General features: G+C 45.1%; 1 protein-coding gene across 1 annotated transcript in view; it reads right to left on the bottom strand.

The window, feature by feature from the left end:
• Nucleotides 1-15620, bottom strand: part of LOC134223425 (serine/threonine-protein kinase MARK2-like) — a 448377-nt gene that overhangs the window by 309836 nt on the left and 122921 nt on the right. The window contains exon 2 of the mRNA XM_062702579.1: nt 920-1233. Within this exon, the coding sequence (XP_062558563.1) occupies nt 920-1090 (171 nt within the window). The 5' untranslated portion in view covers nt 1091-1233. The remainder of the gene's footprint in view (nt 1-919; nt 1234-15620) is intronic.

Below are 15620 nucleotides of genomic sequence, written 5' to 3'. Positions count from 1 at the left end.
TATCTTAAATCAAATTCTGATCCAGTTCCGGATAGAATTCCGACCAGATTTCAGATGAAATTCCCACCGAATTCAGGATGGAAATTTGTTTGGTTTTCAGATGGAATCCCAATACCCGACCGCATTTGGGATGGACTCCCGATTGGATTTTTACTGCTTTTTTTGGCTTTAAGAAGGAATTCTAACAAATGCCTCGTGATATAGAAATTTGATTGGAATATAAACATGTTTTTTGCTTTGTTTCAAGGGTGATTCAAATTGAATTGCTGAATTACTTTGAAATCAAAATCAAAAATATATTTTGAATGGGATGCGTCAGTCATAACCTCTGTTAGAGTCCAGAAATCCCTTGTTTGAACGCCTTCTGCCTATACCTTTGATAAACTGTATGTGAGCTTCATCGGTATACCTTTGAAACTCCTTCAAGTCTTTCCACACTTTAATAATAAAAGTAAAAATAAGATTTTCCTGTAAAATTCCCATGTTTTCTTATCGTTACTTGAATTTAAAATATATTTTGGTGAACCGATTTGGAAACCGAAGTAGTCGCGCTTAAATCGAGGTTAGTGAATAAACAATCAGATTTAATTAAAACAATTGCATGTCGGTTTACTAACACAGGTTTGGTTAATTAAAATGTGCTTCGGAAACCATTGTTTATTTTTTCTTTCATTCATCACTTAAACATTTTGTTTTCAAACCAAAGGAACAATAACACCCTACCAAAAAATGACGATACAAAATATTCAATTATGTTCAGCATACGGAAACAAACGGCAACACAGAGAGCGACGACGATAACTTCACCAGAACAGTTAAATGTGTACGACGTACAGAGCAGCGCAGCAAAAAATGGGTTCAAAAACAAATGTATAACATGGTGTTCAATTTTCTCTGCAAACAAAAAAAAATCACTTACCTTGCTGGACGACGATCGATTCTTCACGGCAGCGGCCGCGGTGGCATGCGAGTGCGACTTGCTGTTCTCGGTTTGCGTGGTACCTTGCACCGGTGCGACGGCATTCGTGACATGATCGGCCGGAAGCGACTCCGGAACCGTCTGCAGGGTGGTTCTCATCGTGGCCGACATCGCACTGCTGTTGTTGCTGTTGTTGACTATGGTGGACCCACCGCTAATACCACTACCGTTGAGCACTGCTGCTGCTGCTGCTACTGCTGACGCTATTTTGACGTCCGTCACCTTGACCCGTTTACGGGCGGTCCGTGTTTCGCCTCCGAAAATTAGACCGAAAAGTAAGAGAGAATTCCTTGGACAACACAATCCCTACCCAACACAACAAACACACAAACAACACACGCGAATCTGCAATTCCGAATGCTTTGCTTCCGGAAAATACACAAACTCGGTGGCACCACAGCTCACGTCAATGTGGCAGCACACCGGCCCTTTGCAGTAGTTTTGGCACTCTCTCACGTGATGAGGTCACACACACTCGTTTTTCCGCCCGTCCGGCCCACGGAGGAGTGACTCTTACTTGAACCTAATTTAACACACACTGGGCAAGTGTTCAGGTTTCCACAAACGATACACCTGCTGGCAATCACTTCTGCTTGGCGGTTGCATTTCTGAGGAGTATTTTCACTGCTTGAAGGAGTTTCGCCTTAGCTGGAGGAGTAGTCGGCGCGGCGGTAGGTTTCAGTCAGTTGTTCTTGAATGATTCTTGCACCCAGATCGCCGTCGATAAAGGTGACCGTTTTCCACGCAAGTACTGGTCGAATTCGTCAGACCGTGGGGTTGGGTGAGGCTGGAGCTGCGTCTGTTGGTTTACGAGTCTGTAATAAAAACAAGCCGGAAAAGATTTGTGGTTAATGCTGGGTCTTGTGGTTGATGGAAAATCAATGAAATAGCTGTGTTGGTTGATGTGCGTTGGATGAAATCGGTAGGTACTTAAATTTTCAGGAATTTAGCTTAGCTTTGTGAGTGAGTCAGGTTTTATTTTTATAGATTTTGCCATTAAAGTAAAGCACCGTTGTTCAACAATAAAGGCCAATGACCGCTCTAGGTTGTAATTTGAACCTAATTTCTTGGTTTGCATTGTGTAATAAATCAAAACCTTAGAATCTCCTTATGTGTAAAGAAGCAGATTGTAGAATAAAACACGTCCTTCGGCATATGAAAACATGCCACTGTGAACAAGCGCTGGGGCATTCCTGGAATTCCATCTAATAAAGCTATTCTGAATAATTTTATCAAACTTATCCCCCCAAATATGGTATTTCGTGTAGCTACACGTTCATCCGTTTTGTATGGTTAAAAATACTTTAAACAGATTTGTTGAAGCACCTCACAACTAAAATTATTTCAGTAGACCTGATAAAAGCACCTAAAAAAGGTCGTCACGCTCCTGAGCACAATTTCCTGCTATATCCTGCCATGACAAAACAATATGCGTCGTAGTTTGCCCACAGTCGACTCACGCATAAGTTGTTGCTTGATATCATTCCAGCCGAGAGAGCACGTTCCCTCCTCTAGTCACCACGTCGACACTAATCAAAAATGCTCCTTCTTCCGTGTTCACTTGGTTCCTACAAGCGACGACTATCATCGAGGAAGACTGTTTTCCTAATACGATTATATTTAGCGCAAAGGAGTGCGATTCTCTTGCTACTGCTGCTGCTGCTGCTCATCGACACTGGAAAATATTGATTTTTCATTTCCATTGACCCTTCCACCGTGTCGCGCCGTACTGTACTCGGTTCAACATTCAAGGATGGGTGGATGGGCGTTGAATAAAGCAGAAAAGACGGCATGGAAATGGTAGTAAGTAGCAGCTTAGCTTAGCTGAGTGGTCCTCCTTTGCTTCACGTCAGTAGTTGATGTGTGTCGCTGCTGCTAACGAAGAGAGGAGAACCGCCGGTGGTGGTGGTGGCAGCAGCAGCAGCAGCATGAAGACAACTGTGAACGGACGCGGACGAACGTCAACGGCAGCCAGTTGGGTCCGGATATTATTTTCGTCATTTCGTCGTCGTCGTCGGTGCCACCGCACCACTCGTCTTCCGAGAGGCGGCTATGACCGAGTTTTTCCCGGCATTAGTGACTAGTGATTAATAATTTAGGATGGTGGGAAAGAAAAGCGAGCCGTGGACACGGAGGATGGTAATTTCATAAGCCCGCTCCACGCTGCTCGGTGCCTAAGCTCTGCGCTGTGACCGGGGTAAGCTTTTGTTTGCAAAAGCGTCCAATTAGGTGAAGAGTGCGGATGTTTGGTTTCCGGTCGCGCTTTTTTGAAAACAGGGTTTTATGTTTCGCATTGGGTCGGGATGTTCAATTTAACATGAATTCAACGAGACGAGCCAGCCTCGGGCTGAAAGTCTCGGTAATAAAGTATTAAGGTGACTCGGGGAAGCACTACACACAATGTTATTTTTGCTATCTTTTGTCTCTTTCTAGCATTTCCACCTCGTAATTTTCGAGCGGCGTATCTCGGGTTTCAGTTGCTTGATGTAACTGTAAATGTATCAGCATGTAGATTGCGAGTAAGCACGCGCCTGTGATAGTTTTTCAAAGCCATATTTGTTGTAGAAAAAAAATTAAGCATTCAATGATGAAATGATGACGATTTGATGATTGTTTGTGCTTCCCGTGTCACCTTAAAAAAAACATTAATTCAATTGTTTGTTACAAGACGCCAATTCACGAAAAAGGCTTCGGAACTGGAATGCAATTACAATCAAAATACTAAGTGTAGAAATGGTCAAGCCGAATTAGTTATCTGATTAACCCCTAAACTGTCGGGACGAATCTTGACAACTTAAAACGACTCAAATCTCGGTGTATAAGGCCAACACTGAATTACAAAATACATAAGTCCTTCGACCCCTCAAACCTATCAGAATCTCATAAGGTATCTAAAAAACGCCAAAGTATCTTTGTAGGGGTATACCCCGTTAGGCATAAGTACGTTAGGCATAATGTACGTTAGGCATAAAATGACCCAAAGAACAGCCTATGACATAAAGAAAGCAGAATTATGCCAAATGTCCATTATGCCTATCGTCCGTTATGCCTAGCATCCATTATGCCTAACGTCCTTATGCCTAAAGTACTTATGCCTATCGTCGCGGACCCCTTTGTAGGATGCCTGTCAAATGCTGGGTTATGCGTACCATTGATGTTTCGCGTACTTAAATGAAAAAATAGACCAACCCCAGTGGGATTCTTGAGATGTAAATTCGGGCTGCAGGGACTATGTCAAGGGCTTGACGATCCCTCCCCAGGCCATCTGCGAGTTGTGGGGCTTGACTAGGATATGGTGGGGTTTGACAGTGGGCCCTGTTAAATTCCTATAAAAAGCTGCATGTATCCGTAAGTAGGCCCCACCAAACCGATCGTGTGCCGCTCAAAGCGCACAAGCTCAAGTCCTGGTGTTAGGTGGGACGCTAAACAGCCCTGACACGACGGCCCTCCGACGAGACAGGAGGTTTGCGCAGGCCCAATAACCCGCCTGGAAAACCAACCAATTATGAACAATATAAGAGATAATGCGACTTGATATAATCGGCAAAGACCTAGGCGACGAATAAAGGATCACGATTGGAAGCTTGAAACATGGAACTGAAAGTCGCTAGATTTCGCAGGTTGCGACAGGATGATCTACGATGAATTACATTCCCGCAATTTCGACGGCGCTGGAGGTTATTTGCTGGACAGGACAGAAAGTGTGGAAAAGCGGGCATACGGGTTTACCTTCTACCAAAGCTGTGGCACGAGCTGGGAATCGGCTTCATAAATAGTGTTGGGTAAGATGCGCCATCGTGTGATTGGGTGGCAGTCAATCAACGCAAGGATGTGCCAGATGAGGATTAAAGGCCGTTTCTTCAACTATAGCATCATCGACGTGCACTGCCCACACGAAGGGAGACCCCACGACGAGAAAGAAGCGTTCTACGCACAGCTGGAGCAGACATACGATGGGTGCCCACAGCGGGACGTCAAAATCGTCATCGGTGACATGAACTCACAGGGCACAGGTAGGAAGGGAGGAAATGTATAGACCGGTCATCGGACCGGATAGTTTGCACACCGTATCGAATGACAACGGCCAACGATGCATAAACTTCACAGCCTCCTGCGGAATGGTAGACCAAAGCACTTTCTTTCCCCGCAAAAATATCCACAAGGCCACATGGAAATCACCTAATCAAGTAACGGAAAACCAAATCGACCACGTTCTAATCGACGGTAAATTCTTCTCCGACATCACGAACGTACGCACTTACCGCAGTGCGAATATTGAATCCGACCACTACCTCGTCGCAGTATGTCTGCGCTCAAAACTCTCGACGGTGTACAACACGCGTCGAAGTCGGACGCCGCGGCTTAACATTGGGCGGCTACAAGACGGTAGACTAGCCCAAGAAAACGCGCAGCAGCTAGAAGTGGCACTCTCAACGGAAGAGTAGCTAGGCGCAGCGTCTCTTCAAGATGGTTGGATTGATATTCGATCCGCCATCGGTAGCACCGCAACCGCTGCACTTGGCACGGTGCCCCCGGTATGACGGCGAATGTGAGCAGTTAGTAGAAGAGAAGAAAGCAGCATGGGCGAGATTGCTGCAACACCGCACGAGGGCGAACGAGGCACGATATAAACGGACGCGGAACAGACAAAACTCGATTTTCCGGAGGAAAAAGCGCCAGCAGGAAGATCGAGACCGTGAAGAAACGGAGCAACTGTACCGCGCTAATAACACACGAAAGTTCTATGAGAAGTTAAACCGTTCACGTAAGGTGTAAGGACATAAACGGGAACCTTCTTACGAACGAGCGTGAGGTGATCCAAAGGTGGCGGCAGCACTATGAAGAACACCTGAATGGCGATGTGGTAGACGAAGATGGCGGTATGATGATGGACCTGGGAGAACGCGCGCAGGACATAATTTAACCGGCTCCGGATCTCCAGGAAAGCCAGGAGGAGATTGGCCGGCTGAAGGACAACAAAGCCCCTGGGTTTGACCAACTACCAGGAGAGCTATTTAAACACGGTGGTGAAGCACTGGCTAGAGCGCTGCATTGGGTCATTACCAAGATTTGTTAGGAGGAAGTTTTGCCGCAGGAGTGGATGGAAGGTGTCGTGTGTTCCATCTACAAAAGGGCGATAAGCTGGATTGTAGCAACTACCGCGCAATCACATTGCTGGACGCCGCCTACAAAGTACTCTCCCAATTTTTTGGCCGTCGACTAGCACCAATTGCAAAGGAGTTCGTGGGGCAGTACCAGGCGGGTTTTATGGGCGAACGCTCCACCACGGACCAGGTGTTCGCCATTCACCAAGTACTGCAGAAATGCCGCGAATACAATGTGCCTACACATCATCTATTCATCGACTTCAAGGCCGCATATGATACAATCGATCGGAACCAGCTATGGTAGCTAATGCACGAACACAGATTCCCGGATAAATTGACGCGGTTGATCAAAGCGACGATGGATCGGGTGATGTGCGTAGTTCGAGTTTCAGGGGCATTCTAGAGTCCTTTCGAAACGCGCAGAGGGTTACGGCAAGGTGATGGTCTTTCGTGTCTGCTATTCAACATCGCTTTGGAAGGGGTCATACGAAGAGCAGGGATTAACACGAGTGGTACAATTTTCAATAAGTCCGTCCAGATATTTGGCATCGCCGACGACATTGATATTATGGCACGTAACTTTGAGAAGATGGAGGAAGCCTACATCAGACTGAAGAGGGAAGCCAAGCGGATCGGACTACAAAACGCTCATTAGACCAGTAGTCCTCTACGGACACGAGACCTGGACGATGCTCGTGGAGGACCAACGCGCACTTGGAGTTTTCGAAAGGAAAGTGCTGCGTACCATTTATGGTGGGGTGCAGATGGCGGACGGTATGAACCACGAGTTGCATCAGCTGTTGGGAGAACCATCCATCGTTCACACTGCGAAAATCGCACGACTGCGGTGGGCCGTGCACGTAGTCAGAATGTCGGACAGTAATCCGCTGAAAATGATTCTCGACAACGATCCGACGGGAACAAGAAGGCGAGGTGCACAACGGACAAGGCGGATCGATCAGGTGGAGGACGATTTGCGGACCCTCCGCAGACTGCGTGGTTGGCGAAGTGCAGCCATGGACCGAGTTGAATGGAGAAGGCTTTTATGTGCAGCACAGGCCACTCCGGCCTTAGTCTGATAATAAATAAATAAACATTTATGTACAACTACTTAGTGTTTCCCAAATAATTTTTTTCCCCGAACATATATCATGATTACATATGTGGAGACACACATAAGTCTCTATTTGCCTAATGATATTTATGTGGATTTTCCTATAGTTATAAACAGTTATTTAGTAGGATATGTATTAAATGTACGCATAAATGTTATTTGTCTATATCATTGAATTTTAACTATTCAAAATGTGTAAATTTTTATTAGTATACGACATTTCCGCAAGACGATTTCTAAAATGTCTTGTTTCCAGGTAGTGGTAAGCCTCATCTGTATATATGGCCAGGCCATGGAAGGAAGTAATTCTACTCTCATACGATAGTCAAACCTTTACACCTACAATTTTGTGAGAATCTTTTAACGCTAATGCTAACTCGACGAATGATATAAAGAAAAATACAAAACGTTCATCATATCCTCAAAAAGATAAGGAAATAAGCCCAATTCGGCATTATGTTTTTGCCATACATGTTACCATCAAAAAACAACTTTAATTTGCTATTGGATCGACATGATGAACAAGGGTCAATTTTCATTCAATCTTCATGAAATTTTGAGGAAAGACATTTTAAATACTATAGACAGATATAAAAAATAACTTCGAAGTTTAACACTCAACAATTTTTTATCCCTTTTTTCCGCCTTGCCATCACTGTGCGTTGCATCCGTCTCTGACCGAGGTGTCGGTTTTGAGATTTCCGGATCTAGCCTGACCAGATCTGAAGGACTAGCCTACCAATGCAGCGTTTTTTCGGCTGAAACTGCCGTCGTCTTCGTTGCTGCTACACATTCGGCAAGTAAGCCAACCACCGTTTTTACCGACTCCGCCACTGGCGGACCGCCAGTGTCGTTGCGGTTTTCCAGTATGAGCAGGAAGCACGCACCACAAGCACCCCTGGATCCAGGGAATACTTGCTGGTATGGTGTCTGATACCAAATTCACTTGGATCCCTGATCACGCCGTTACTGATGCGCTCGCTAGGACTTGGGATCTGGGACTGCATTATGTTTACTCCGTCTCGCTGGCAAACATGAAAAAGTGAACAAAAAGTGTCGTCGGTCTGGTTTTTGCTCTGGGACACCAGAAGACCGGTCTTCTTGAGCAAAATGGAGGGTCGCCAAAAGGAGCAAATTGTGATTTCCAGACTCCGGACCGGTCATACAAGGGTCTCCCATAACTTTGGAGGAGGCCCTTTACGGTCTCACTGCAATTTAAGTGACGTAACAAAAAGTGTGGGCTGCAAAATGGTGGGTTGATATCAAGGAAGGAGTGCCCAACAGAGCTCTGGTCCCCCCAAGTCCCTATCTCACGCTTCCACGGGTCGTCCGATGACAAAAGACCGCCAGCTAAGGGTTGTGTACTTAGCTGGTAGTGCAGCCTGGGCACTGTTGCCTCTTTTGACATCAGCTAGAGTGAAAAGGTACGGATCGAGCGTTTGTTCACCAGGAGGTGCGGCTCAAACAGCGTCTGCCTGGTACCCAGCGGCTGATTAACGAAATGCTGTATCGCGTCAGCTATACCTAAGGTGGCAGCCCCATCATCGCGATGTAGCTAACGCGACCCCGGTAAGGTAGCTTACTGACGCCTCTCAAATACCACGAAAAATTGAGATAAAAGAAAAAGAGAACATTATTTTTGGCAACCGACCCGGCAACGAAATAAGGACTATGACTGGAAACTCGGTACCTGGAATGTCAGGACCCTAAATGAACCTGGACGAGTGAGCCTTCTGGCTCGTGAACTACAGAAGGTTGGCGTGAACGTGGCCGCTATTCAAGAAGTCCGATGGCCCAGATCCGGAGAACGTGAATTCCGAGCCGTGGACCCCACGATCAACACTGCATTCAAGTATAACATCTATCACAGCGGCGGTGAAAAAGCAGAGCATGGAGTTGGTTTCGTAGTGATGGGCAATCAGATGAAGCGAGTGATGCGGTGGAAACCCATTTAGCGAACGAATCTGTCTGTTCAGGATACGGGGCAAAATCTTTATTTACAGCCTAATCAACGTTTACGCGTGCGACAAACGATAAATCCGACGACGTGAAGGACACGATTTATGAATGTCTTGATAAGACCTATGGAGAGTGCCCAAAGCATGACATGAAAATTGTTATCGGAGACGCTAACGCTCAGGTCGGTAGAGAGGACTTTTTCCGTCCTGTAATCGGTAGGGAGACACTTGGAGACACCCAAATGGTGTAACTTGCAACCAGATAGACCATGTTCTGGTGGATGGGCGCCATTTCTCGGATGTTATCGACGTGCGGACATTCAGAGGTCCGAACATTGACTCTGATCACTACCTCGTTGTCAGTAAAATTCGATCACGGTTGTCAACTGTTTCGAACGAAAGATCACAGCGAACGATGCGTTACAATATCCAGCGATTGTCGGCGGAAGGAGTATCGGCTGAGGGCTGAGTACCGCCAGAAGCTCGACGGACGGATAAGTGCAATAAACGTTAGCGACAACATCAACGATCTATGGGAGTCGATCCATGGAGCGGTGAGCACAACAGCACGAGAAGTGGTAGGCACTGCATAGAGGCAACCCAGGACGGGTTGGTTCGATGTGGAGTGTCCGAGAGTGACAGACGAGAAGAACGTTGCCAGAAGCCGGATGTTGGTGTCGGGTACCCGATCGAATAGAGATCGGTACAAGGAAGCAAGAGCAGCCGAAAAACGAACCAACCGCAGGAAGAAAAAATAGTACGAAGAACAAGTTATTAGTGAGGCGCAGGAAAAAATGAAGCAAAACGATATGCGGAGGTTTTATGAGTCTGTCAATGGCGTGCGGAGAAAGACAGCGCCATCTCCCGTCATGTGCAACGACCAACAAGGGAATTTGCTGACGGATAAAACTGAAGTGGCTGCCAGGTGGAAGCAACACTTCGAGACTTTGTTGAATAGAGGAAGTGACGGTGCATCGGTGAGCAAAATAAATATTAGCGACGATGGATAAGCTGTGGGATCACCTACACTAGATGAGGTTAAAAATGCTGTTAGAGCTGAAAAACAATAATGCTGCGGGGAAGGACCAGCTCCCGGCTGAACTTCTCAAACATGGCAGTCATCAGCTTTATGATGTTCTGCGAGTGCGCCAATTACCGAGGAATAACCCTCCTTAATTCGGCGTACAAAATTATGTCCCGTATTCTGTTCAACAGATTGAGACCGCTTGAAGAGTCCTTCGTCGGCGAATACCAAGCAGGTTTTCGTGAGGGCCGATCAACGACGGATCAAATGTTTACCCTGAGACAAATCCTTGATAAATTCCGGGAGTACAACTTGCAGACACATCATCTGTTTATTGATTCAGATTCAGTGAAACGGAATGAATTATGGCAAATTATGCTTGAACATGGTTTTCCGGCGAAACTGATACGGCTGATTCGTATAACGTTGGACGGATTGAAATCAAGTGTAAGGGTTGCGGATGAAATATCGACGTCGTTTGTTACCTTAGATGGATTAAAGCAGGGTGATGCACTCTCGAATCTACTGTTCAATATAGCGCTCGAGGGAGCGATTAGGAGAGCTGGTGTGCAATGAAGCGGTACCATTTTCACAAGATCGCATATACTCCTTGGATTTGCGGACTATATCGATATTATCGGGATTGATCGCCGTGCCGTGGAAGAGGCTTTTGCGCCTTTTAAGAGGGAGACAGCGAGGATTGGACTCACGATCAATACCAGCAAAACGAAATACATGGTCGCTGGCAATCAACGTGGGTTCATTAGTGGTGGTGGTAGTGAAATGTGCTGGATGGTGAAAAATTTGAAGTGGTAGAAGAATTTGTGTATCTTGGAACATTAGTGACGTGCGATAATGATGTTACCCGCGAGGTGAAAAGGCGTATTGCAGCTGTAAATAGAGCTTATTACGGACTTCGTAACCAGCTTAAGTCCCGTAGTCTGCAAACGAAATCAAAACTCGCGCTGTATACTACTCTGATTCTTCCGGTGGCTTTATACGGCCATGAGACATGGACGTTAAAGGAGGCTGATCGGAGAGCTCTCGGAGTGTTTGAGCGTAAGGTGCTGCGGACAATACTCGGCGGTAAACAGGAGAACGGTATCTGGCGGCATCGCATGAATCACGAATTGTACCAGGTGTATAAAGGGCTGGATATTATTAAGCTTATACAACACGGCAGACTACGGTGGGCTGGTCACGTTGTTCGTGTGCCGGAAGAACGTCAAGCGAAGATAATATTTAGTAGAGAACCCGGAAGAGGCCGCAGGCTTCGTGGAAGGCCGCGTACACGATGGCTTTTTGCAGTTGAAGTGGACCTGAGGGCGCTCAATGTTAAGGGCGACTGGAAGCGATTGGCCCAGGATCGAGTCCAGTGGAGAAGGATACTCCATTCGGCGTAGGTTCATCGAAGAGCTGTAGCCCATCAAGTATCAAGTAAGTAACAAAAAGTGTGGAGTGTTTGTTGCTACATATTTCAAACACGACCACCCCTGGGAGCTTTATAATAAGCTTTTATCTGTTTTTTTTGTTAAGGACGCAGTACTTTACTGTAAAGATTAGTTTCTTCGTCTTGGCCCCCCGAACACTTTTCTTCGGGGGTAAGTCCCTTTACTAAAGGCGAACGGGTGTCCCCTCCTCAGTGATCGGGGGCCTCAAGCCATGTCATCGAACGTTTTCCTTTTTAATAAGGATTTTGATAAATATCTCTTTTCGAGCAAAATCTCAGGCTTCTTTTCGTTCGAAAGATCCATAAGGATTTTCTGTAGGCAGCAAAAAACTGACTGGAAATTTTGATTTAAATTGCATCCTCAAGCTTAGCTTACGTCCTTCAAAAAAGTGAACGCACAAAAATTCGAAATATTAATTCTAATGTGAAATCTGTGGTGCTGCGGCAAAACATGATATGTATCAGTGAAGGAAACTCAACGGCTGCAGGTGTTCATCAACAGATGCCTGAGGTACATATTTCGGCCATATATGGTTGCACAACTGGATCACAAACATTGTCACTTGTCATCAGAGGCCAATAGCAACTGAAATTCGAAAACGGAAGTGGGGCTTGGTCGTCTACACCTTAAGTAGGGGGCGGAAACGTAATCTGTAAGCAAGCATTAGACTGGAGCTCAACTGGACATCGCAGCATCCATAAAGTAATGAAAGAAATCGACCGAAATCTAAATTGGCAACAGGTCAAGGCGATAGCTGGACATCGCCTAGGATGGAGCTCTTGCAAGTTGGCCCTTTGCACCATTTGGGGTGTACAGGACCAATAACTAACTTAATTGGGTACTCCACCTCAAGCAACTCATAAATCCTGTGTTATGTCTCTTTGTCTTCAAGCTACTTTCTCCGAATTGCGAAAATATCTTTCCTAAGTCCTAAACATTTATTTTAAAAATTCCGAAATTATTCCAGAATGTACGGATTGTCCCAGGATCGCAGCAGCTTGATCGGAATCCTAGAATTCACTTCGGAACGTCAAGTGCTCCTTGTCCCTAATGTATGGTGAAGGCCGGTATTCTTCGAACTTACATTCTTTTGCTATAACTCCACCTCATTAGAATATTACCAAATATTGCATAAAAAGCATGCAGAAATTTGACAATTAGGCTTATATCAACATTTTATAATAGGGGAACGGTTCGGCACTTCGTCCCATAGCTCATATTTCCATCCCATCAAAAACAAAGCAATGGAAAGGAATTCGGTTTGTTTCTTATTTTTGTGATTTTTGATTTTTTTTCACCAGTGAGCACGTGTGTTAGCAAAAAGAAGCGACGAGATTGGTGCTGTATTTCTTTGTTTTGCGATGATATAAATAAATATATGTTCAGTGAGATGGAAAAAGGAACAGTTCTCCTAATTATATCATAACTATTAGAAAATGACGCACCTGCTGGTTGGGGGATGTCATTTCTAAAATAGGATGTACAATGAAATATTGAATAGTTACAATAGTTTTGAAAACAACTTTTTGAACTGTCTATTCAAAGGACCCTTCGCTTTTTTCCTATAAGTTGTGTGCTATAAAAGCATTTATCCAAAATTATCAGACCATTTTTTGTGTTCAACTTTCCTCACGCATGCTTCGCGAACAACTTATTTATATAACGCAGTTTATAATTAGCTGACAAGGCAAACTATTTAGTATAGAATGTACCAAAATAGCACATAATGTTGTTCGCGTGATCTACGGCGCTTACATAATCGTTGGCCTACACAACAAGAAAGAAGCCAAAATGCTGGAACTAATCTTTCCCCAACCACTAACACACTGCCCTTCAAAGCGAACTCAAATCCACTTCAAACACGCACAATAAAATGCTCGTTCGCCGTTCTTCATCTTCATTTTCAATCCAATAAACTCATTAGCCGTAACAGCACTTGCACTTGGTATCGGATTGCAGCAATAATGGGAGCCCATCTGTATAATGCACCCGGGCCGAGACGGCCATGAAGCACAGCACAGCCAGCAGCAGCATTTGTTGTGTGTTCGATGTCAATAAATGAGAAGCGAACCGGCACTCACTCAACGGTAACAACTGGTGCGATTGGCGCTGCTGCTGTTGCTGCCACAACCACGCTCAATAGAGACCAATTTGCTCACATTGGGAGCACTGATGACCGACTGCAAAAAAGGTTAAAACAATGCGAAATTTAACGACTTGATTTGGATTTGGAATATAGTGCACCGGCGAAGTACATTGTAGCTTAGCATAACATATGTGGCTGTGTTTTTTTTTCTACCTATGCTGTGCATTTTGGTCTAGTTGCAGTTGCAGAGCGCCCCGATTGTTGCACCACAACGACCATCGATCGTGCGAACGAATGCTACCGGTCGTAAAGTATGAATAAATTAAGCTTTAAATTTATAAATAGTACAATGCGAACAGGTGAGCGCGATATCGGTGAATGTTTATTGGGTTTCAACACAGAAACCAGAAAAAAAGCGGGCGAGACGGTGGATTAATGAATAACAAAAGGGGGTGGAAGCCATGAGAAGCAAATAGTGCATGATAACGAGTGATTGACGGCAAAAATGAGGAGCTGTCTCAGACATAGTCATTTCGGAGCAGCATAACAATGTGCGCACAATCTGGATGGAAACGTTGATGATAATGAAGGCGTATGCTATGAGCAGTTGGCACTCTGCGATAATGTGATGGCGGTTGATCCAAACTCGGCGCAGATATTGACGGCTCAGATTGCATTTTGGTGAAAACAAGCCCGAAACTGTAATCGACGGCAACATTACATTACACTAACACTATTTTTATAATTTATATTTTATAATAAATAACTACTAAAGTCAACGATAATGTCATCTCAGTTCCTGAATGTCACTCAATTCTAGGCTGTTCAAAACTGGTAAAGATTTTTCCGGAAAATACCTAAGCAAAGACGAAGTTTGTACTAATAACAAAAAAAATGAGATTTTTTTCCCTCCCGTAATTACTGGTGAACTATTCAATTCTGGTTACTTTTAAACTAATCAATTAAAAATAGAACCCTGACCAATTAACTATTTCATAAAGAACTGCTTGATTATGAAAATATGTTGTTATTCAAACCAGACAAAATTATATTTTTCAACAGCAACGTTACCAAGTTACAAAAGTGACCTTAAAGAAAGAAAAATATGTTCTTGACATTTGGGTAGATTACTCGAAGGGTATAATTATTTACTCAAATCTCCATCAGTGTGGCTCATTAACACCCACACAAATTGGATTAACACGACTGACTTACTGCCGGGATCACCCACCACAGAGTATAGTTACGATCGATCGGCGCGGCGCGGTGGTTGGTAATGACCAACGATGACCGCAGCAGCAGCACCGCTGGCCAAACCGAGGTTCAACGAAACAGCAGCAGGTCTGCCCAATATAATTCCCAACCAAATCGGATACCGGTGCGAACGGACAAAAACCACACGTCGTCGTCGACCGTGATATTCTGGTCACGCATTTCGGTTCGGTTTTTATTTCCTTCGTTGTTATTTTTTGAAGATTTAGCACCATTAGAGGTGAAAATGCTTCTACTGCCGGCCGACAAATGAACTGAATTATCGCTCTCTGGGTGGAACTAAGCCTTGACTTCCAACAACATTTTAATGTTGATGCAGTTAGCGATGATTCATCGTGATTCGCAAACGTCGCCGCTTTCCATTCGTTGTCGATGGCGGCGGCGGCGGACGGAACGCGGCAAGGTGATTCCGACCTCCAACAACAGCCCGCCGCGCCGCCGGTGCAAAACATTAGCAAAACGCGTTCGTGTTTTTCGATGACCTGGCCTGGGTACAGCTGCTCTGACTGGTTGACTGGTGGTGGTGGTGGCGGCGGTAATGGGGAAATCTCGTGCGTGTTGACCGTGAAGCTTGCTTGCGCTCGAGTTTGTGTGCGTATGTGGGAGGGGATGGTGACTGGGTTTCCGA

Source organism: Armigeres subalbatus, chromosome 3 (genome assembly GCF_024139115.2).
Source record: "Armigeres subalbatus isolate Guangzhou_Male chromosome 3, GZ_Asu_2, whole genome shotgun sequence".
NCBI classification, from domain to species: Eukaryota; Metazoa; Arthropoda; class Insecta; order Diptera; family Culicidae; genus Armigeres; species Armigeres subalbatus.
This window is presented reverse-complemented; position numbering and strand designations above follow the sequence as displayed.